This window comes from Cebus imitator, unplaced genomic scaffold (assembly GCF_001604975.1).
Source record: "Cebus imitator isolate Cc_AM_T3 unplaced genomic scaffold, Cebus_imitator-1.0 Scaffold107, whole genome shotgun sequence".
NCBI lineage: Eukaryota > Metazoa > Chordata > Mammalia > Primates > Cebidae > Cebus > Cebus imitator.
Window position 1 is genome coordinate 5,739,773 of NW_016107422.1, and position 25,371 is coordinate 5,765,143.

At 44.6% G+C, this 25,371-nt stretch overlaps 1 protein-coding gene across 1 annotated transcript in view; it reads right to left on the reverse strand.

The window, feature by feature from the left end:
• DOCK1 (dedicator of cytokinesis 1) overlaps positions 1 to 25,371 on the reverse strand; it is a 541,550-nt gene that overhangs the window by 463,031 nt on the left and 53,148 nt on the right. The window contains 5 exon segments of the mRNA XM_017537892.2: positions 1,505 to 1,601; positions 7,245 to 7,277; positions 7,279 to 7,298; positions 11,572 to 11,612; positions 19,397 to 19,480. Coding sequence (XP_017393381.1) covers positions 1,505 to 1,601; positions 7,245 to 7,277; positions 7,279 to 7,298; positions 11,572 to 11,612; positions 19,397 to 19,480 — 275 coding nt within the window.

Here is a 25,371-nt window from a genome sequence, read left to right on the forward strand (position 1 = left end):
GAACTTAAAAAATAAGGCTTATCCTGTCTACTATATTTTTTTTTTTTTCTTTTTGGAGAAGGGGTCTCGCTCTGTTACCCAGGCTGGAGTACAGTGGTGCAATCTAAGCTCATTTCATTGCAACCTCTGCCTTCCCAAGAGATTCTCCTGCCTCAGCTTCCCAAGTAGCTGGGACTACAGGGGTGCACCACCATTATCTAGCTAATTTTTCTATTTTTAATAGAGATGCGGTTTCGCCATGTTGGCCAGGCTGGTCTCAAACTCCTGACCTCAGGTGATCCATCCCCGTCAGCCTCCCAAAGTGCTGGGATTACAGGCATGAGCCACCGCAACCAGCCCATATAAAAATATTATAACCATTTTTTGGCTTGGCTTTCTTTGCACAAATCTAACAATGTAAGCCCATCAAAGGCAAATTTAAGTTTTGTAAAAGGAAACCAAGGTGGTCATCATTACGCATACCTACTCTAGGGTTACAGACTCAAGCAGGTCCACTGACTATTAGTATCAACTCCTGTTTGTTTTGTTGCCATATTTTTGTTTAAAAATTGCTAAGTTGAAGATGAAACACTGACTACAAAATTGCTCAGATTTACACAAAACATTCATGGCTAACTTTATGCTTTTAGGTTTTTGAGTACATTTGATGACAATTACTGCAACTGCTTATTACTGTGCATTACAGGAAACCACTGTATAATCAAAAACAGCAAGCCTGCCCAACGAGCAGCTGTGGGACTTTAGGAAGTTTTCTATGTTCTCAAGAAATTAACGTACCGACTTCCTTCCAGAGCCCTTGCTTGGTGATAATAACATTAGCATATGAGAAATCAACACTCTGAATAGAAATACAAGCTTAACAAAAGGTAATCTTCTGCAAATATGAATTTATGTGCAAAGAAATACCCTGAGGGAATATGAAATGGAAGATGTCAGAGCTTCACCCTCTCTGCATTAATAAGACTTCTTCTGTGATCAGGAGAACTGGACAATTGCACACAAAGCTGGAATGTAAAATATTTCCCTATCCCTGTCACAAACACAGGTAAATCCAGAAGACTGTTGTTGTTCTTAAATGATAAGAGGCATTACCTACTGTCAGACAACAGCAAAAAAAAATAAGTAGTAATTACCTTCTACTGGATCCTTAAATAAACACCTATTACTGTTTTAAAGGTGACATCAACACACACTGCCTGATCCCATGCTCCAGGGGCCTGAAAACAACCAAATTTCCCCTTCCAGTGCAAGGAAAGACACATCCTACGGTCCCCTCCCTTACAGCTCACTGTAATACACCCAAATACACCGCAGGTCCAAGGGCACAGGGCCCCCAACAGTGGCTAAACTCTCAGCCATGTCCTTGGCCCTTTCTGAGTAAAACCCTGTCTCAGAAGCTCTGCTTTTAAGGTTCCCTGAGAAAGAAAAACATCCCATTGGTATATTAGGGTCAAAAAGCCCACTCTCTATTTCTAAGCTTTGAATGAATATCTCATTTTCTCACCACGTAGAGCTGCCTCCAGATGGTGGACCACTCTCGGAGAGTTGTGGTGACTTCCTGGATGAGGGGGAGGTCACCCGGGATGACCGTTTCATGTTGCCTGGGAGGAAAGAAGGAAAGAGCAACTGAGTCCATGGTTTCACCACCTGCTGTGAGTTGTGCCTGGTGAATTTCACATCTAGGCCACAGAGTTCAGTATTTAAGCAAATGGGAAGAAAATCTACAAATAAGTCTGAGTTCACACATATAAATACATACATCTCTAGGAATGACAAGTTCTATTTGTACAGAGTTTCAGAAGGTTCATACATTACCCTGCACGTAAGCCATCTACCTCACATGTCAAGGTAAGATGAAGGAGACAAATAATATTCCATTAAAAGTCTACATACAGAACGTCAAGGCCTGGCAAAAGTAAGGTATATTCATATATGTGTACCCATCTATCTTAAAGATGCCATAAATTATAGCCAGTCCATGTGGCATTAAATTGCAGTTTGGGTTAAGATGATTTTTACATTTTCCATCATGTATAAAACTCATTACATGATAATACATGAAGCGGTTATCCTTGGCGAAATATGAGAGAGGTTACAGCTTCCAAAGGTCCATGGTTACTCTATCTGATCCCAACTCTGATTAAACTTTTTTTTTTTTTTTGAGATGGTGTCTGGCTTTGTCACTCAGGCTGGAGTACAGTGGCGCAATCAAGGTTCACTACAATCTCCGCCTCCCAGGTTCAAGCAATTCTTCTGCCTCAGTCTCCCTAGTAGCTGGGATTACAGGTGCATACCACCACATCCAGCTAATTTTTGTATTCTTAGTAGAGATGGGGTTTTACCATGTTGGACAGGGTGATCGTGAACTCCCGACTTCAGGTGATCCGCCCGCCTCAGCCTCGCAAAGTGCTGCAATTACAGGCATGAGCCACCATGCCCAGCCCCTTGACTTATTCTTACTCATTACGTACCTATGTGCTGATGTTCATCATATCAACCCTTGCTTTCTGGGCATGTGCTCTGGGCCGGGGACTATGCTGAGTAAGAATCAGCCTACCGAGGGCTGGGGAAGAGAATGAATTTGTCGCTAATGCATTAGGCTAGCTGGCCCTAGAGGTTCTCTGTGTGTCCTCAACAGGCAAGAATGTGGCTGGCATGGAATGCGGAGGGATGCTACAATAGGTCCCACCTACATCCCTTGATGTACACAGAGCCCAGGCCTGTGGAAGGATCCCTGACTGTGGCTCACAGTTGGGGATCAGGCCTGCAATTACTTATTGATAGTGGAGGGGAGGATCCCAAAGCAAGCGACAATGCGATCCTGAAAGGACGGTGATCTCGTGGATAGGTCCAGAACCTGAAGTCAGAGGAAAGGGTGCAGGCGATATCATCCCCTAAAAAACTGTTATTAAGAATGACCCTGGCCAGGTGTGGTGGCTCAAGCCTGTAATCCCAGCTCTCTGAGAGACCGAGGCGGGCGGATCACAAGGTCAGGAATTTGATACCAGTCTGGCCAACATGGTGAAACCCCGTCTCTACTAAAACTACAAAAATTAGCCAGGCTTGGTGGTGGACACCTGTAATCCCAGCTACTCGGGAGGCTGAGGCAGGAGAATCACTTGAACCCAGGAGGTGGAGGTGGCAGTGAGCCGAGATGGTGCCATTGTACTCCAGCCTGGGAAACAAGAGCAAGACTTCATCTCAAAATAAATAAATTAATTAATTAAATAAAAAAAGAATGATCCTTTGGGCAGAGCACAATGGCTCATGCCTATAATCCCAGTGCTCTGGGAGGCCAAGGCAGGTGGATCACCTGAGGTCAGGAGTTGAAGACCATCCTGGTCAACATGGTGAAACCCTGCCTCTACTAAAAAAAAAATATATATATACAAAAAATTCTCTGGGCATGGTGGTGCAGGCCTGTAATTCCAGATACTCGGAAGGCTAAGGCAGAGAATCACTTGAACCCAGGAGGCAGAAGTTGCAGTGAACCAAGATTACACCACTGCACTCCAGCCTGGGCAACAGAGCAAGATCCCATCTCAAAAGAAAAAAAAGTGACCCTTTCATGAGCCACCATCAGTGTCTATCTACTGAAGAACCTGACTATTAAAATAGCCCTGCCAGGGATGTCCCCAGGTTTCCCAGTAAGGATACGGATGGAAATGTGGTCCATTAATGTAATGGACTTCCTTCCGCTCACAGTGTGAGGATCTGCAACAGCACCTGGACTGTTTTCATCTTATGGACCCTGGGTTGAGTTCACTGGGTGCTCCTCACACTGGCTACAAGAAGTATGGAGCTCAACGGACCTCCCTTTCACCATGTGAATAGGGCCTCAGTACATTTACCACGTCCTGCTGTTGGTTCTGGTTCCTCCTTAGGTTCCTCCCTTCTGGTAGGCCCAGTCGATCTCTTAGATCAACGTGCCAGCTTGCACTAACACATTTGATCTGGCTTTATTTTCTTATCTTTGTCACCACCTTGTTACCCCCCGGGGTTCAAGAATATGTCACCCCAACAATGCCTGAGGGCAAGAGCATCAAAGCAGAGTATCTTTAAGAATGAATGGGGCTGGGTGCAGTGGCTCATGCCTGTAATCCCAGCACTTTGGGAGGCCGAGGCAGGTAAATCACCTGAGGTCGCGAGTTCCAGACCAGACTGGCCAATACGGCAAAACCCCATCTCTACTAAAAATACAAAAATTAGCCAAGCATGTTGGCATACACCTGTAATCCCAGCTACTTGGAAAGCTGAGAATCACTTGAACCCAGGAGGAGAAGGTTGCAGTGAGCAGAGATCATGCCACTGCACTCCCCACTGGGTGACAGAGCGAGACTCCATCTCAAAAATAAGAAAGAATGAATGGATGAATGGAATATAGGGGAGTGGGGAGACGCTGAGTCAAAGGGATACCAAGTTTCTGTCAGATAGGAAAACTAAGTTCAACAGATCCATCCTACACCAAGGTGACTACAGTCAACAGCTACGCACTGTATATTCGAAATTATTGAGAGTAGAATTTAAGTGTTCTCACTACAAATAAATGATAAGTATGTAAGGTAATGCATACGTACTTAGTCTGATTTAGCCATTCCACAAGGAATACAAACTTCAAAACATCATATTATATACCATAAATACATACAATTTTTATTTGTCAAATCTAAAATAATAATTTTTTGGTGATCCCATAACTTCAGGAGGCCAAGGCGGGCAGATCACTTACGGTCAGGAATTCAAGACCAGCCTAGCCAACATGGTGAAACCCCATCTCTACTGAAAAAAACAAAACAAAACTGGGCATGGTGGTGCATGCCGATAGTCCCAGCTACTGGAGAGGCTAAGGAAGAGAATCGCTTGAACCTCGGAGGCCGAGGTTACAGTGAGCCGAGATCTCACCACTGCACTCCAACCTGGATGACAGAGAGAGACTCTGTCTAAAAAAGAAAATACAAAATAAAAATAATAATTTTTTTTGAAAAGCGAATGGATGGGACGTAGCAGATGGTCACCCAACAGTGGGAATGATTCTCATTAGCTACTTGGCTGCCCAATTGAATCAGAGGTCAAGAGACAAGTCATGGCAGGAGGTCATGATGTGAACATCACCCACAGAGACAGATCAGCTGAAGAGGGGAATGCAACAGAGGCCATGTCAATCAGGGAGGGGCAACGAGGAAGCAGGAGAAGGCCAGGACAGCACCCTCAGAGGTGGACAGGGGACAGAGAAGATGGTAACGTGCCTGAGCAGCAGTTCAGCATAACAAGAAAAAGCGACTGAGAGCATCGGAGTTAAGAGGAGCTTTCAGTGAAGCAGGGACCAACAGTGTACAACGCTGCAGTAAAGCTCCAGGGGCGGATGATGAGAAGACACTGTGAGTCAGGACATGAGGAGGCATTGCTAACCATGTCAGTACCGGGGAAAGGGTGGGGGACAAAATGGAAATTGCTTTGGTTATGGGGGAATAGGTACAGAATCAATGGTAAATGGCATATAGTAGTCATTTGGGATGTCTGACAATGAATGAAGGCTAGCTTCCAGAGAGAAGAGAGACGAGGCAAGAGAGACATTGTGGGAGAGACCACGAGAGAGAGCCTTGCAAGAGAAAGGCTTCAAGGGAAAGACAGAGCCTGCAAGAGACAGATCACGCAAGAGAGAGACCATGCAAAAAAGAGCCTTACAAGGGAGCCTGCAAGACAGGGACCATATGAGAACAAAATGTAAGAGACCAGCAAGAGACGGATCCTGAAAGAGAGAAAGACAGAGACTCTTCAAGAGAGATAGGACAATAAATTTGTAGAGCAAGAAGGCAAGCAGAGGTGAGAGGAAAGCGTGGCCCACACTGGTACTGGAAAGGAGAAAGGACTGGGAGAAGAAGGAAAGGGAGAAGTCTACAACAATCTGGAGGGAAACAAGAGGGATGAGATTAGCTGTCAAGCCTGAAGGCGGGCTTTCTTCAGGGAGGGAGCTGTTGGGAAGACAGGCTTGAGCAGCCGCAGCAAGGGAGACAGACAGGACCAGGTAATGAGTGTGGGGAACAATCCCAGGCAACCCAAAGCAGCGGCAGGGAAATTGCTTCTAAACTGCTCATTTCACCGTAGCTCTCTGCATTTGCCCACAGAAGGGCACCTTGGAACAGAAGGCCCAGGAAGAGGAGCCAAATGTGTCTCTGTCTGCCTGTCTGGTTAGTGTGACTCTACTTATGGACACTCGGAATAACCTGTTCTTCATTTTATCATCCTTCATAATTACATTTTACATATATTCTTTTGTATACATCAAAGTGCTTTTTAAATAATCATATACAGTCTGCTGTTAAGGATTCTAATACAGAGATAAAGCACACTTTATTCAGTTACTTCCACAGAGGGAAACTTTCAACTTTTTCTTCCCTTTAAGACTTTGCATACAAAACACTTTATCTGTCTGAAAAGTACTATACTCTAGGTCATCACCATTCATGCCTCTAAATTATGTTCTTCGTTTTAATTATGCATCACGGGACTATGGAACCCAAACGGTCCTTTTCATATGTTAAAAGTACAGTGCTTGGAAAGGCAATTTTTTAATCAGCCAAAAAGATGTCATTATGCAGTAATCATATGATTAGTAATTTTATAATTTACATATTTAACTGAGTGTGAAGATGTAGCAGAGACAAAAAAGAAAACATTTTAATGTTCCTTCTTCCAAGTTCACACCTGGTTATTCATTTGCCATTCCTGCCTAATGGGCTCCTGTTCTAGAAATGTCCTTTTAATGATCTTATATATCAGTTTTATAACCTCTAGGAAACACACATCACAATTAGACAAAATGTAAATTCAGCCATGTCCCAATTTAACAACTGTTGCTTCACCCTGAACTCCATTTGTATCACAGCCTGCAATGTCTTTCCAAAAAAACGGGACTCAGAGCTGGGGGGCTTTGAAGTCTCTGTCAAATGGAGTCTGTAGCTCATGGAGGAAGCACAGAGCACTATGGCAAGTGCTCCCCAATAGTGACCCCAGGTTTAAGGACAGTGACTGCAAGTATGGTGCTGACACTCTATAAAGGATCAAAGCTATGTTAAACACAACTCTGAATCACAAGACCCCTCTGTCTCCCCAAAATTCCTGTCCCACTGGAGTCAATCACACCCATTGTCTTGACCCTCTCCTATTACCCCAGCATACAAAAGAGCAGAAGAGCCAAATATAGTAATTGCAATTCTTCATTTAAACATCAAGACCAGACTCACCCTTTTCCTTCAACAATCGCTTCTTTAAGATGAATATGAAGCAGGAAATATGCCCTTTGGGAGAAATAAAAAACAGTGGCTTTTATTATCAATAGGATTGCTGATTACAAATCAAACAATAGTTCCCAAAAAGGTGGGGTGAGGGGTGGCTAGATCGCTATTAATTTTTCAAGTCTTATGCTAAGCCCCATATATAAAATATCAAAGAAAACACGAAGTAGAAAAGACAGCAACTCAATCAACTTGTACTGCAGAGTCTGCAGATGTCTTAGAAGAAAACAGACAACAGACTTGTAAGGGAAAAAGTCCACAAAGATGCAGGCAATTCGCAGGCTGCTCCATAGATCACACCCTTTTGGCCTGAACACAGGCAGATCAAAGGCCAACTGATACCTCAAAAGCAATTTGTGATGATGGTCTCCTCGTTCAAAATGATGAAAGTTGGCATATACCACCAATTGTCCCTTGTGCACTGACCATGTACCCAGACTCACAGGGACTTTCTCAGAGACCTCCCAAACATGTAAAATACAGGAAGGCGGGCTGAATTTCGCCCAATCTGCACAATGCCTAGGGACACACCCTAGCTTCCACTGATAAGGTGGCCTGTATCTCTCAAGGACAATGCACATGGGAACCCAAGAGAAGGAAGCCTGGGGCGGAATTTCTCAACAGGACACTCAGCATCAGGCACAGTCTGTGAAGTGCCAGGAGGAGCTTTATCAAGAGTTTGGGTCCTAGGCCAGGAGCAGTGGCTCACGCCTATAATCCCAGCACTTTGGGAGGCTGAGGTGTGTGGATCACTTGAGACCAGGAGTTCAAGACCAGCTGAAACTCCATCTCTACTAAATATATAAAAATCAGCTGGGTGTGGTGATGCACGCCTGTAATCCCAGCTACTCAGAAGGCAGAGGCAGGAGAATCGCTTGAACCTGGGAGGTGGAGGTTGCAACGAGCAGAGATCCTGCCACTGCACTCCAACCTGGGTGACAGAGCAAGATTGTCTCAGAATTTAAAAAAAAAAAAAAAAAAAAAAAAGTTAGGGTCCTGCTTCCTGAGCAAGCAAAATAACTCCCTTACTGGAGTAAAGCAGAGGTTGGCAAAGGAAGGCAAGAAATGGGGCAAGAGGGCATGGGTCTTGGGCAGTACAATGCAACCCGGCTACCACTTCCTGCATGAGATTTAGTACGTGCGGCAGAAATCAATTCAGTGGCACGCCTATGGCCTTAAGGCACCTGTTGTGGGAAGGGGAGCATCTGCCTGGGTTTCCCTGGCATCCAGCCCTGAAGAATGCAGAAACCAAACTACTAATCAAGCTTGGAAAGGGCAGGGGGCATGCAGGGGGCTGAATGGTCCAGCAGGCATCAATGATTCATGTTGCTTCTGCCAAGGAGGAAAGTGGCCAAATTCCATATAAGGAAGAATTACCACAGAGAGGGAAGGCATCAGGCAGAGAGTCAGAGGCTGAGCAACAGAGAAGGCTGGGCCTGTGCAGAGGCTGACACCTGCAACCAGCACTTCAGGAGGATCGCTTGAGCCTCAGAGCCTAGGAGCTCACTGCCAGTCAGGGCAAGATGGTGAGACCCCATCTTTGCAAAGACCTTTTACAAATTAGCTAGGCGTGGTGGTGCACACCTGTAGTCCCAGCTCTTTGGGAGGTTGAGGGAAGAGAATCCACTGACCCCAGGAAGTTGAGGTGGCAGTGATCTATGATCACACCACTGCACTCCAGTCTGAGCCACAAAGCAAGACCCCGACTCCAAAAAAATAAAACATTAATAATAAAAAAAAAAAAAAAAATGAAGTCTGAAGGGACGCAATGCTGGGTTGCCGCATTCAGGTCCTGATTATCTGGGACACCTCCAAATCCCAGGGACACCCTGGGTGTCTTTCCACGATGGCCACAGGTACCTACCAAGATGGGGGAAGAAAACGAAAAACCAACCCCAGCCCTGTCCATGTCCACCAGCAGACACAACCCTCAATCTCAGCAAACTCACCGGAGACTCAAGAAGCCACAGTAAGGACAATGACTGCGTGAGGCTGGACACACCTGCAGGTTTGAAATGAGCCACTTCCACTGGGCCTGTTCAGCAACCCCCTGAACAACTGCACACTTACAACTACCGGAAAGTTGTTTACAGGCACGTGGTGTCAGGATTCTTAGGGCCCACATTCCTTTTCTGCTATTGCCTGGGAGGCCCCTTACAAATTTACATCTCTGTAAGGCTTGGAATTCCTCATCTACCAATGGAGATCTTAGATGGAAAAATAGCTACGCCCTACCCAGCTCTACTGTATCAATGAGTTATGAATGAGTTATGATGTCATGGCGTGCAGGTGTAGTGCAAAAGTACTATGATTCAGGGAGGTGCTGGAGGAATGGCAGAGATCTCAAATTGGAGAAGGTGACAACAAATACCAAGTAAGATTCAAAGAAAAAGGAACAGCTTGCCTGGGGCACGTCCAACGCAGGACACGTCCAACCCAGGATGCATCTAGCCCAGGACGCATCTAGCCCAGGACGCGACAGCCACGTTCTATGCAGGAGTGGGATGGGGGAGGGTCATATTAGTCCATGATTCTAATCTCTTATTACTAAAGTTTTCAACTGCAGCTTTCCCAAATTCAGAGTTTCATCTGCAGGAATACACTCTTTGTTTTAAGAGACAGATCTCACTCATTATGTCCAGCTGAAGCTGGTCTCAAACTCCTAAGCTCAAGCAACCCTCCCACTTCAGTCTCTCAAGTTGCTGGGACTACAGGTACACACCATTGTGCCTGGCTGGAATTCACTCTTGACTGCAGAATGGAAAATCAGCGTGAAAATAGAACTTTCGTTGGAGGAATCTATTCCACCATCCACTTGGTTGAAATCAATCTTGTCCAGACTTCAAGGCTGTAGGTCACCAGATATGTAGAGACCTGTAGCCCAGTCTAAGGTTGGCAAGGTGGAGGTGAGGGGTCCTGGTCCTGATTTGCAGATCTGGCTCACGGACTTCCTAACAGCGTCTCTCACATTAGGCATGACTATGCCATAGCAGGGCTGCCACGGGGACCACCCTGTACCCTTCCCAAGTGCTGCTTGTGTGAGAGGATGACCCACTCTGGCCTGCTCAGCAAAGCCTGGGTTGGGGCTCTGGGGAGGGCAGAGTGGGAAGGCCCTGGCACTTGGCCCACTTGACTTTGGAGGCCCTATTATAGGAACACATCACAATCGAAAGTCCAGCCCAATGAGGAGATAATGAGAGGCAAATTTAGGACACAAAAGTAAAATGAACCATCAGTCAAGCATAATTAGATATTAAAACCTATCTGTTAACATGGACGGCCCAACCACAGCTTAGAATAGGGGTTACTTCAAAATCATAATGTCATAGAATAAAACAGAAGAGCCATAATTAGGTTCTGTGAAGCTAAGAATGTTAAAGCCACAACAGAATTGTGTATGGGAGTGCCCACCACAATGGCCCAAGGGGTAATTACATGTCTGAGTTTCAGAAATTCAAACAACCACTCATGCAAACCGCTCTAGAAGAGCACAACTCCTTTCTTCACAGTTCGACTTAGGCAGTGTAAAATAGTTATATGCAAGAGGAAAAGAGTATGCATGAGCTTTGCAAATTTGCTAATCTATTATTAAGGACAACACAAGGTTGACAACTATCAGCAATAATTTTTTCTTGAAGTCACTTTACTCAGATCATTCTCTGACACACACAGGCCTAAAAAGGACACAAAATTCTATCATGAACAGAAGACAACAGGCCAACACTATATCACAACCCAGCAATTCACTCACAGAGATGAAGCTACAATTTTTTTTTTTTTTTGAGTCGGAGTCTCGCTCCGTCACCCAGGCTGGAGTGCAATGGTGTGATCTCAGGTCACTGCAACCTCCACCTCCCGGATTCAAGCAATTCTCCTGCCTCAGCCTCCCGAGTAGCTGGGACTACAGGCACCCACCACTACACCCAGCTAATTTTTGTATTTTTAGTAGAGACGATATTTCACCATATTAACCAGGTTGGTCTCTTGGCAAGGCTGGTCTCAAACTCCTGACCTCATGATCTGCCCACCTCAGCCTCCCAAAGTGCTGGGATTACAGGTGTGAGCCACCACGCCCAGCGAAGCTAGAATTCTATGTACACATACTGTTCAGAAGAAAACAATCCAAGGTCGTTCACACCCCTACCCATATATTTTTTTAAATTCAGAGAAAGAGATATAGAAGTAAAACTCTCAGACACAAATGAGATGGAATTGATTTCCTCTCAAGGTTTGATTTACGAAGAGACATGCACTGTGTTTAAGAAGAACGACTTACCTTCTTAGACTTTTTTCTTAAGGTGTAACCTCGGTACCACCCTAAACAAACACAAAGTGGAAACAGTTAGTACAAAGAGACGTATTAGGGTCCTCGCAATACATTCGTAATGTGTACAACTCACTGTCTGGCAGAACCAGTGAGGTCAGTTTGTCGCCAGCATTTTCAATGAGCCTAAGGCTTTGGAGATATACTACATGTTTTCCCAGAGAGCATTTCAACAGCACACCCAGCGTCCGGCTGGCAACCTTAATATGTGGGCCTGCACGCCTTCCCCTCCATTGTCTCACATGGCTCAGATTTGAAGTTCAGATACACAGTTCCAAGGGAAGATTTGTCCTTTTAACCCCTGGTCCTGAGTAGGCTCCTTGTGTATATATTTTCTTAGCTCTCCCTCTGCCTGATTTAGACCAAGATCTCTCCAAGGGCACATACCAGCATCTCGCTAGCCCAAAAGAGAAAACCCGTTGAGAGATGACTTCCTCCTGCTTCAAGACAGGGCACTTTCCCCTGGGGCAGCCACAACCTCACAAAGTACTTCTGTAGCAACAACACAGCCTTCACCCCACAGGAAGCTCCAGGGCCAAGCACAGGGCACACCTGCCTCTTTGGGTCTGGCCCAGGCTCTACCTCTCCCTCCTTCCAAGTGGTGAGAGAAAGAGGAGAAGAGCAGAAAGAAGATATACTCCAACCATCCGCATGCCATGGATACCAATGAGGAGTCCCTTCAACAAGGGACCAGACCCAGCTACACGCCTGGCACCCGCTGTAACGCTGAGGACAGAAACTGCCCTGCAAAGACCCCGGGGTCTATAGTCAGTATCCAGACTCCAAGAACCCCACTATTTGTGAGGTGAGATGGATGATTTTTTAATCCCAAACATTCTGAATTTGCTCCAGGCCATCTAGCATCTGGAAAGCAAAAGCTCAAAGAGGCCAGGTGCAGTGGCTCACGCCTATAATCCTAGCACTTTGGAAGGCCAAGGCAGGTGGATCACTTGAGGTCAGGAGCTCGAGACCAGCCTGGCTGACATGGTGAAATGCCATCTCTACTAAAAAATATAAAAATTAGCTGAGCATGGTGGCGAACGCCTGTAATCCTAGCTACTCAGGAGGCTGAGGCAAGAGAATTGCTTGACCCAGAGAGGCAGAGGTTGCAGTGAGCCGAGATCATGCCACTGCACTCCAGCCTGGGTGACAGAGCAAGACTCTATCTCTAAATAAATCAAAATAAAATAAAAGCTTAAAGACAAATCCCAACTCTGCCCCACAGGAACAAAAGGACCCTGTCACAGAGTGACAGAGTGTACTTGGAAAATGTAAGCTGGGTAAATTCCCAGAGAATAACCAAATATTGGGTTTCTTTACACTATTAATAAGCCAAACCTCAGAAACCAAAGATGTATGAGTTACAGAGCAAGTTCAGACAGATGAAAGCAGGCCACCATTGCAGCCATTGGCCTCCACCACTCTCAAAAGGTGAACATTTTAACGACCAGGGATGAAGAGGATGATTATGAACCATAATCAATATCATAAGATGGTGATGGTGTTAAGATGAGCAGAATCCCCAAGGGATCACTAAACAGCTGTTTTCTCTGTAACCAGAAAGGAGAACAGAAACTGCGGGGACTCTTGCAAAGGTTCTGCTAAGACCCAGTTATGACGAATTGAACTCATTTCACTGTCTTGACATGGAGAGTCAACAGATTGATTAGAGTGAACCTCAGATACAAAAATGCCTAGATTTCAGCCACGCATTTGAAGGATTATCTCCAGATAGCCATATTGTCGAGTTCAGCGGTTTCGATAAGCAGGCCCAGTATCAGCGCCCATCTAAGACACAGTGTTCACATATCAGAAAGGAAAAGGAAAGGTCAGTGGAATGCGTTATTCAAAGCTGTGTACTCGATTTCAACCACTGTCTTTTATCCTGTTATAGACTTCCTGCATTTTCAACATGTCCTTTCTTTTTTGAAACTAAGATTAATGTCTTAGACTATACAAAGAAATAATGCAGAAACAAACAAACAAAAAAGATAGTAACTAAGAATAGTAAGAAAATGAGGCCGGGAGCAGTGGCTCACTCCTGTAATCCTGGCATTCTGGGAGGCGGAGGCAGGCGGATCACCTGAGGTCCAGAGTTGCAAGACCAGCCTGGCCGACACAGCCAAACCCCGTCTCTACTAAAAATACAAAAATTGGCCAGGCGTAGTGGCAGGCACCTGTAATCCCAGCTATTTGGGAGGCTGAGGCGGGAGAATCGCTTGAACCCGGGAGGCAGAGGTTGCAGTGAGTCAAGATCACGCCACGCACTCCAGCCTGGTGACAGAGCGAGACTCTGTCTAAAAAAAATGAGAAAAGTTTACAAACTATGTACAGAAGAAACCCATAAGACCTCCACACGTATGAAGAGATCCTTCAGTTTCATAATAATCTAAGAAACGGAAAGTGCATAGTTAAGAGTGGCAGAAGCAGAACACCGCAGGATCCAAGATGCCCCGGGTCACCGTGGGCAGCAGTGTGGACTGCAGCAGCCAGCCTGAGAGCAGCAGGCCCTGCTTATCCAAAGTCTACATCTCCACACCAGAGACCCAGCAACCCCCTCCTGGGAACGCAGCCCAAAGACATCTGTGTGCCCTGCAGAGTGAGACAGACACAGGATGCTCAGGGCAGCTTGATCTCGGGTGGTGGGAAGTGGGGACATCCTGAGTACTCATTACTGGTGGGGTAGGCAGTTAACATGAGCTGCGTACACCATGCAGTTAGAACCATGGGCTAAAGGGACACAGAGAGCACAGTGCATCTTAAATGGAGCACCGGGGAAAATAAGAAACAGAACAAGACTATAACCACACACTTATATCCATTAAACATAGATGCATGCCAAGCTGCATAACAACACAGGCAAACAAGAGTCCACTTCGAACATGGTAGAAAGGTTCTCTATGGGAGTGGGGAGAAGAAGGGCCAAGCAGTAGGCATAAAAGGCAAAGAGTTTTGCGTCTTTACTTAAATGTTCATAGACGGTCGATTCCTCTTCTAACGGCCTTCCTAAGCAAAATGAAAACCTACGGTTTTTCTCTCCAGGATTTTTGGCATGCACTATTTCTTCAACTAAGTGAGCACACACATCATGTGCCAGAGACCACACTGGGCAGCACAAATACAGAAACAGATTAGATCCAATCTCTGCCCTCCATGAGCTCAGAAACTGGAGGGGCCCTAAGATGAGCAGGGGTCACCCCAAAAACTTCTGCATGACAGAGTTCAGCCTGAAGGAGAGAGGGTGTCCTGGCAGAGGTTTTGCACAGGAGAGTGAAGGAACAGAACAAAATGATGACCTGGCTGCTCTGGGGAACAGCAAAGAGAGGATGAGGCTGGGAGGAGAAAGACTCACAGCTATCATAGCAGAATTAACTTCTCCCTGGCAGGGCTTGCAAGTGGTCTCCGGGTAGTCAACCAACCGGCTCAAAAAAAGAGACATCCACCCAGGGAACAGGCAAATATAGGCAAGACACAGGTCCCAAACTCAGGGAAAGCACCGTCTAGCACAAGAAAATGGCGGTCTAGTTATTTTAGAAGAAAATGTGTCATTATTCCTTTTAAAGATTTGAACAAGGCTGGGAGCAGTGGTTCATGCCTGTAATCCCAGCACTTTGGGAGGCCAAGGCAGGCGGATCACCTGAGGTCAGGAGTTCGAGACCAGCCTGGCCAATGTGGGGAAACCCTGTCTCTAATAAAAATACAAAAATTAGCTGGGTGTGGTGTAGGGCACCTGTAATCTCAGCTTCTCGGGAGGCTGACACAGGGAGAATTGCTTGAACTCAGGAGGTGGAAGTTGCAGTGAGCCAAGATCATGCCACTACTCCAGCCTGGGCACCAGAGCAAGACTCCATCTCAAAAAAAAAAAAAAAAAAAAAGAATTGAATAAATTAAGCTTGAACGTGGCTGAATCAAAAGGACAATTTGCTAATCTTTGGTTAATGCCTGCAGCTTCCCTCTGGTACAGCATCTCGCCCTGGGGACCCTATGGAAGCCCTGGAGACCCTATGGAAAGGAGCCCACAGCAGGACTGGACACCCTTGACCACACAAGAGTCACTCAATCAACATTGGGGACCTGGCCTCACCTCTCTGGTTGATCCAGGACACTGTTTAAAAGGAGGCCTGCATGAATGACCTCTCAAAGCTCTTCCTACTTCCACCATGAGCTAGAAAGTTCATTTTCTTTGTTCTATGCTGTGAGCCTTCGTGTGCCCAAGAAAGAGAAATTAACCATAACCTGAAGGTAAATTTAGTCTTTGAACCTTAAAATAAAGAGTGATCATCTAGAAATTATATCCTCTGGAGCAAGCTCTGTAATATCCTGGAAAGGATCATAGAGAAAAAGAAGATCAAACTTGCTAAACAGAAAAACTGTCTAAGATGAAAAGGAGAGCCAAGGAAAGAAAAAGAAAATCCCAGACTTCTAACACAAGTCATGAAATTTAGAGAAAACATGAGAAAGAAATTGGAAAACAAATAAAAGTACATTATTCCCTTTCTATTTAATGACAAAAAGTCATCACACTTCTCAAAGTGAAAACTATTAATAGTTCTCCAAATGCATTTCTCTGATTAGATTCAGATTAAAACCAAAAAGTTAGCTGTCAAGGAACGGAAATTCATTTTATGCTAAAGAGCTTTTACGAAGACTCAAATATTTTAATCAGAATCTAGAAAGATTGACTAGCTCAGAAAATTAACGTTCACTGTGGATCCCTTATCATGATGTCAAAAAGTCAAATATCTGCAATCAGATATTTTTGAAGTTACATGTATTACAAGGACCATGACATGCCTGAGGATTCCACTGTTTAAAAAACACATTTCTTAGCCAGGTGTGGTGGCGGGTGCCTGTAGTCCCAGCCGCTCGGGAGACTGAGGCAGAAGAATCCCTTGAACTTGGGAGGCAGGGGTTGCAGTGAGCTGAGATCACACCACAGTCCTCCAGCCTGGGCAACAGAGTAAGACTCGGTCTCAAAAAAAAAAAAAAACCCAACAAAAAACAAAACACCACACACACATTCCTATCATGAAGGAAAAAACAAGAAATTGCAGTCCCCACATGCCCAGGGGCCACAGGAAATCATTAACTATTCAGGAATGACGTCACCGCCCAGTGTTTATTAACTGAGATTTCAACTTCAACTGAGCGGCAGCAAAAGTTAAAAAAGATACAAAAGCCATTCCCTTCAGATCCAAAAAGTGGCTGAGATGAGCTGTTTGATCCCTAACCTCTACTTAATTTCTCTCTGTCTCCTCTCAGGCACTGGCAAAGCATGCTGAGGAGATAAGGGAACACAGCTGTCAGCTGTAAACACGGAAAACAAGCAGAAGACCCATCACAACTTTTCATCCACTAAAGGAGTCGGGCTGGTTTTGCAGAGCTGCACTGGCTTCCAGGCAGAGGCCACTAAAGTCGATTTTCTTTTCAGATAGGACTTTTTTAGTGAAGGTACAGCATGCATCAGATGGGGGAATAAGGGCCATGAACATGGGTATGTTAATAGGTCTGTGTGTTTCAGAGGAGTCTACCAGGAGCTGGCCATAGTTTGCCTCCAGCAGGAAAGCTTAGCACTACTTCATTCCTTGCAAAGTGGATTTCAAGGGTCAAGTTAGAAGTGCAGTTGGTTGATTACTACGGGATGTCTTCGATTTCCCCTCACCCCCACCACGCACGTGGAAGGGTTTTCTTAAACCTGGGGAAAAGGCAATTTTGCTACTGAAATTATCCTTTTTATTCATATGCTGTATGGGAACCACCCTTTCAAGCAGGAAATTAAGCCAACAAAATAAGAAAACACAGTCTTACAAAACACAATCTTACAAAACCTCCAGATCGGAGCAGTCTTTAAAAAAATCAAGCCCATCATTTCTTCCCTTCTATGCAACAATAACTGCAGCATAAAATGAATTATGGCCTGCTCAAATTATTTGCAAGACATGAAATGTGAAAACAAATTTTCTGAAAAGCCAAGGACACTGGAAAACCACTGTCACCAACAGTTTATTTATTGGATAATTATAACAATTGCTTCAGGTTGGGCGCAAGTGGCTCATGCCTGTAATCCCAGCACTTTGGGGGGCTGAGGGAGGCAGATCACCTGAGATCAGGAGTTCAAGATCAGCCTGACCAACATTAAGAAACTCCATCTCTACTAAAAATACAGAATTAGCTGGATGTGATGGTACATGCCTGTAATTCCAGCTACTCAGGACGCTAAAACTGGAGAATCACTTGAACCCAGGAGGAGGAGGTTGTAGTGAGCTCAGATCACACCATTGCACTCCAGCCTAGGCAACAAGAATGAAACTCTCTCAAAAAAAAGAAATTGCTTCATTGGACGGCATCCCATGCAACTGTCATAAATCTCTGTTCATCCCAAGAAAATGGGGATTACAGGTTAAAAAAAAAAAAAAAAAAAAGGAAAGGAAATAAGAGATGAAAATTGTAGTTTCTGAGACATGCTGCTAACCAATCTAAGTGAAAGCATTAAAAGAAAAAATCTCAGTTCCCATCAAACACATCAAAACAATGAAGCAGGCTGGACACAGTGGCTCACACCTGTAATTCCAGCACTCTGAGAGGCTGAGGCAGGCAAATCACTTGAGCTCAGGAGTTCAGGACCAGCCTGGGCAACATGGTGAAACCCTGTCTCTACAAAAAATATAAAAATTAGCTGAGGGTGGTAGCAGGCACCTGTAGACCCAGCTACTTGGGAGGCTGAAGTGGGAGGACTGCTTGAGCCTAAGAGGTGGAGGCTGCCTGCAGTGAGCTGTGATTGTGCCACTGCACTTCAACCCACGTGACAGAGCAAGACCCTGTCTCGAAAACAAAACAAAACAATGAAGTTAACTAAAATATCTTAAACATACTTTTTATCGAGTGGTCAATTGTTAACAAACAAGATTTACACACACTTAGCCGGGCAGAGTGGACCATGCCTGTAACCCCAGCACTTTGGGAGGCTGAGGTCAGCAGATCAGTTGAGGTCAGGAGTTTGAGACCAGCCTGACCAACATGGTGAAAAGCCGTCTCTACTAAAAACACAAAAAAATTAACCAGGCACGGTGGCAGGCACCTGTAATCCCATCTACTCAGGAGGCTAAGGCACGAGAATCACTGGTACCCGGGAGCTGGAGGTTGCAGTGAGCTGAGACAGGGCCACCGTATTCCACCCTGGGTGACAGAGGGAGACTTGTCTCAAAACAAACAAACAAAAAGCTTTACAAGGAGTCAACAAGTTTAAAAATGGGAATTTTAGGACAGCACAGTGGCTCATGCCTGTAATCCCAGCAATTTGAGAGGCCGAGGCAGGCAGATCACAAGGTCAGGAGTTTGAGACTAGCCTGGCCAATATGGTAAAACCCTGTCACTACTAAAAATACAAAAATTAGCTGGACGTGGTGATGCACACATATAGTCCCAGTTACTCGGGAGGCTGAGGCAGAATTGCTTGAATCCAGGAGGAAGAGGTTGCAGTGAGCCGAGACTGCACCACTGTACTCCTGACTGGTCGACAGAGCGAGTCTCTGTCTAAAAAAAAAAAGGAGGGGGGAAGGAATTTTAGTTTTAAGTTCACTTTAATAAAGCATCATTTAAACAATAGACAGCCTCACTAGTACCCTTACCTGAAACAGTATCCATCTGCAAGAAAGTGGGCCTGAGAAGGGAGCATTACTGTCTATGCGTCTGTAACAGAGGAATGCGTTGCCCAGCAGGCACTGGGAAGATGTGCCATCTGCCCGAACGTATAAAAGATACCAAGATGCATACGCACCTTCATATGTCTCTAAGATGTGCACAGTGTCTCCAATCTGTAAAGACAGTTCATCTGCTCCTCTGGCATCATAGTTATAAAAAGCTGTAATGAAAAAAAGGGAAACATATTAGTAATAGTCAAGATAGAAGTGACCATGCTGAGTCGTGTTGGCTTGTGTTAATGCTGTTGTTTTTAATATTGAAATACATTCAGTCACCGCTTGGATCATCCTCTCTGACACCCACAGAAGTCGCCTTTTCTTTCAGACAAATGTAAAGGGTCACTAGTTTAAGGAGGAGAAATTCATAACTACTCACAACACCGGATGATCTTAAGTGACGTAAGAAGACATCATTAACAGCGTTTTGATTGCCACTTCAATACTATCTTTTATTTACACTAGTAGATTCTTTTTATCTTCCTATGAATCAATTGTACATGGACCGAATATTCTTTGCAAATTAAAAAAATCATCATGCAGAAATGTTGATATTAAGCCAATAGAAGACATCACAATCCCAGTAGACAAAAATATGTCCTATGTTAAAAGAAATCCCTAAAACTGAATGATCAGCAAGAAACGTCTGAAATCCCATGTTTATCCTGACATAAAGCTGCTCCTATTTTGCAAAAGGATCAAACTGCTCCTACATAAGCCCCTAAAAAGTCATACCATTAAATTCAAAACCACACTTTTGCTCATGCATTACGGAATAAAGGCAACAGTCACTGGTGTGAAAAGGATGTACAAAGTGTTTGAGGCTCAAAAAGTACTCAACTAGCCCACTCTTAGTCTATGTATATATATATATATATATAAGTTCCTCCTACCCACTGGTCTCTACCTGTAAGGATATAGCATTGGATATAAAACTCATCTTCAAAATCTCCGATCAAATCTCTCACCCATCCATCCTGCACAGCCCAGCCAGGCGAGACTATACACAAAAGGCACCTTCCTTGTGGCACACCTCTGAAATTCTCTAAAATGAAACCATGTCACGTGCAAACTCCTCTGGAAAGTGTGGGCCACTGTACCCTCCCACCACACACTCCCTTCGCTGGGCCCTTGCTTCCACCGAAGCAAAGAAGCCAGTCCATCCACACCTTTGAGTACCAACTTCTCGTCCGCCACCAGCTGGGTCTTCCCACCGGGGCACCTCGTCACAAAAGCCAGACCCAAGTCCGTGTTTGATCTCTTAACTCCACTACTCCAAACATCCCTGGCACCAGGCAAAGCTTCCCGTCTCTTGTTCTGCATGAGCCAGTCTTCTTTCAGATGTGAGTGTTAAGAAGTCCCCTAAAGGGGGATATGTTTTCCTAAAGGAAAAGCCACCGGTGAGCAGAGCCATCCCCTTTCAATGTCTCCTGCTCACACCTCCCAGAACAGGATGGTATTTACCTGTGCAAGGAACAGCCTCCATAAACCCGAGCTGCCTCAGCTGCACCTCAGGCTGTAAAGTCCAGAATTTCAGGCCCATATAACCCCTGTGGTGTTAACGTTCACCGTCTCTACAGACAGTTGAAGTGTGAAGGGCAGCACCTCTCCCCGAGCACCTGCGTGCCTGTCCTCCGGCAAACAACCTGCTCTATCTTCAGGTTTTCAATGACCAGAATAAGGATAGGATTGTGTGCATTTTGTGTCTTAAAGAAAATGATGCCCCTGTTGAATCTGGCCTAATAGGGTCCACGGTGAACACTCAGGCAACGGTGAAGGCCTTTACTTTGGTCGTATTTTTTCACTGCTATCAAAACGTCTACTGTTACCTGAATTCTTTTTAGAAAGCCAAAGCAAGCTCACTGCAACATGTGCACAAAAATGCGACAATAACAAAAGCCATATGTATGATATTGAAAATTCTATTCCTCAGATATTTTCCTATATTTTCCCCAAAATTCATAAAATTTAAGTGTCCTTAACTGACAAAAATGGTTATTAGTAGTTATTAAGTTTATTTAGCATTTTACAGCGACTCTTTAACAAGAAATAACTGTGTCAGGTGAAGGAAGCTCAGGGCATATGCTGGACTTCCTCAGCTCAGCATGACAGTATTCTTAAACCTTCAGGAACCATAAATGCATTTATTGCAGTTCTTTTTTTTTTTTTTAATTTTTTTTTTTTCAGAGGCAGGGTTTCATGGTGTTAGCCAGGATGGTCTCGATCTCCTGACCTCATGATCTGCCCGCCTCGGCCTCCCAAAGTGCTGGGATTACAGGTGTGAGCCACAGCGCCTGGCCCATTTATCACAGTTCTTAACAGCATCCCTGCCCCGCAGGCACGGCTATTCTGTTCTAGATGTGGGAAAAAATAAACACGTCAAAAATCATAAAAATGAAATAAAATGAGCACATCAAGGGTAAATACATTCAGGCACATGTGAATTTGTAAAGCACGTACACACAGTTCCTTCCTTCCTGTTTCACCTCTAAATACCCTATTCCCCAATCCCTAAAGCAGACCCTGGAAAGCAGTGATTAAAATCTCATACACGGATATGGGAACTTCAAATTTAACTAAGAAATGAGCCAGACAACCCATGATTTTGTAGATAAGGAGAGAAAGAGCCTCAGGGGTTATACACGGGGCTCCAAATCAAGCAGCCCAGTCAAGATCCCCACTGGCTGTCCAGCCCCTAGCCATTTGCTCATTTGAGGATTCCTGATTAAATAAGCCCATAGATAAGACAAATTAAAAGACAGCTTTGTAAGGGTGCTTGACAAGGGAGGAGGAGAGAAGAGCAGAAGGATGCAGACAGAGTAACAGCCCTCCAAAGACAACTACAAAAGGCCCCCAGGGCCTATCTGTCACCTTCCACAGCCACAGGGGCACTGCAAGGGTGATTAAATTCAGGATCTTGGCCAGGAGATGTGGCTCATGTCTGTAATCCCTGAACTCTGTGGGGATGACTTTTTGGGAGGCCGAGATGGGCGGATCACTTGAGGCCAGAAGTTCGAGACCAGCCTGGCCATCATGGAGAAACCCTGTCTCTATTAAAAATACAAAAAAGATAGCCAGGCCTGGTGGTGTATACCTGTAATCCCTGCTACTTGAGAGGCTTAGGCAGGAGAATTGCCTGAATCTGGGAGGCAGAGGTTGCAGTGAGCCGTGATCATGCCACGGCTCTCCAGCCTGGGCAACAGAGCAAGACTCCGTCTCAAAAAAAAAAAAAAGTTTAGAATCTTGAGATGAGGGTTAATCCTGGATCATCCAGGTGGGCCCAATGTAATCGGGCAGGAAGACAGGAGGGTGAGAGAGAGGAGAGGTCAAAGGGATGTAAGAAAGGCAAAACCAGTGGAGGAACACAGTGGCCTCTCGAAGCTGGAAGGAATGAGGAAGCGCAGTCTCCCCCACAGCCCTGTGGAGCACGGCCCGGCTGACACCTGCATTTTAGGACTCTGAATCTCATTTTTTGGCTCTCGAGTTTGTGGTAATTTATCAACAGCAGGAATAGGAAATTAGCACAAGGAGATGTGTGAAAAGCAACCTGAAAGTGGCATTTTGTGGTTCACTGATTCAGTCTTCAAGGCAGCTGGAACAGAGGTTTCTGCTGCAGGCACCTAAACCCCGACAAGTCCCAAGTTCCCAATTCTTGAGTGATATGAGAAAAATAAGAACCATGCAGGTAATTTTTTCAAATGAATCCAAAAGAATGCAATGTGAGAGGCTATTCTTTATTCTGATTGTTCAACCTTTCACAGTTGCCCCTTCTTAGGGGATGAGGGCAAGGACTTCCTGTCTCCTTTAAGAAGGACAAAGACGACAAATGTCCTCTGGGTTTAAGATGTCTTCACCTGACGTACTACTAAGATGGCAGCCTTTCTGCTGATCATTGTTTTGCTTCTTCATTTTACTGATCTGTTAGGGTCTGGGAACAACTCCATAGAGAACAGGGTCATGGCATCCCATTCATATGCTGGCAAGGGTGGCACCAGCCTCCTTCTGGGTGGTGGGCTGAATGCCTACTACATTTCCCCTGGTGGAGCCCATCTTCCTTTCATAATGGCCTGGCTGCAGACGGGCATCTTCAGGTCCACATGAGTTTCTCAACCCTGGACAGCAGACTCTAGTGTAGAAGCTAGACCCGCTATGTGAGATGTGAAGTGGGAAAGGAGGCAGAGACAAACCAAGGGCCAAGTTCTTTCCTTGGGTGGTGTTTGGTTTTTTGGTTTTTTTCTTTTTTTTTTTTTTTTTTTATAGTCAGCAGCAGCCCAGAGTGAGTGGATCTTTTCCCTAAAACAAAAAATGAACACCTTATACTGTGCCTCATGAAGCTGTGCCTTACCAGAGACCTAAAAAGGTAAAGCCATCACCTCTGTTCAATCTCCTGATTGTCTATAAAAAAGCTGCCCAGGAAAATGCAAACCAAACCACAATGAGGTATCACCTTACCCCAGTTAGGATAGCTAGCATCAAGAAGACAAAAAAATAACGAATGCTGGTGAAGTGCAGAGATAACGGAATTCTTAGACACTTGGTGGGAATGCCATTATAGACAACAATATGAAGGTTCCTTAAAAAAAAAAAACACAAATAAAACCACCACATTTTTATTTGTGGAATCCAGCAATCCTACCACTGGGCATTTATCTAAAGAAAAGGGTATCAGTATATCAAAGACATCTGCGACCCCACGTTTCTTGCAACACTATTTATAAGACCCAAGTTATGCAATCAACCTAGATATCCAACATGGATGAATAAAGAAAATCAACAGAGACGTCCAACAACAAATACGTGGATACCAAAAAATGTGGTATACATATACAATGGAATTCAGCCATAAAAAATTGTTTCTTGTCATTTCCAACAACATGGATGGAATTGGAGGGCATTAAGTGAAATAAAACAGGAACAGAGAGTTAGACACCACATGTTCTCACTCAGGCAGAAGATTAAAAAAAAAAAAAAATTGAGCTTATAGAAGTAAAAAGTAGAACAGAGGATACTAGAGCCTAAGAAGGGTAGGGGGGAAGTGGGTCCAGGGAGAAATTTGCTGAAGGGTAGAAAATAACAGCTAGATAGGAGAATTAAGTTCTAGTATTCCATAGCACCTTAGGATGACTACAGTTACCCGTAATATGTCATATAGTTTCAAATAGCTGGAAGGAAGATACTGAAATGAGAAATGTTTGAGATGAGAGATATGCTAATTACCCTAATCTGATCACCACACTTCATATGTACCACATCAACATGTACCTCATAAATATGTACAATTATTATGTACCAAAATTAAAAATTAAAAAAAAAAAAACAGCTGCACAGTCATGTAAGGAAAGAACTGTGGCTCGTAAGTCCATGAGGATGAGAGGAGGGCTTCCACTTGCACCAATATTATTAATAATACTGACAGAAATGCCACTGCGGTTGACGCTGATGCTGATGCTGATGATATATTATTGGGATACCACAGATGTGGCTGCTGCTGCGGCTGCTAATGGTGGTGATGATAACAATGATGATGGTAGTAGTAATGATGGTGGTGATGATGGTGATGGTGGTGATGATGGTGATGGTGGTGATGGTGGTGATGGTCATGGTGATGATGGTGATGGTGGTGATGATGGTGATGGTGGTGATGATGGTGATGGTGGTGATGATGGTGATGATGGTGATGGTGGTAATGATGGAGAATGATAATGGTGGTGATGATGGTGAATGAGTGGTGAATGATGATGGCTGTGGTAATGATGCTGATGATGACAATGACAATGATGATGGGAATGATAATAATGATGGCGATGGTGGTGATGATGAATGATCATCACGGTGGTGGTGATGATGATAATGATCATGGTGGCGATGATGATAATGATGATGGTGGCGATGATGATAATGATCATGGTGGCAATGATGATAATGATCATGGTGGCGATGATGATGATGGTGATGATGGTGGTGGTGATGATGATAATGATCATGGTGGTGATGATGATGATGATGATGATGGTGATGATAACAGTGGTGGTGATGATAGTGAATGATGATGATA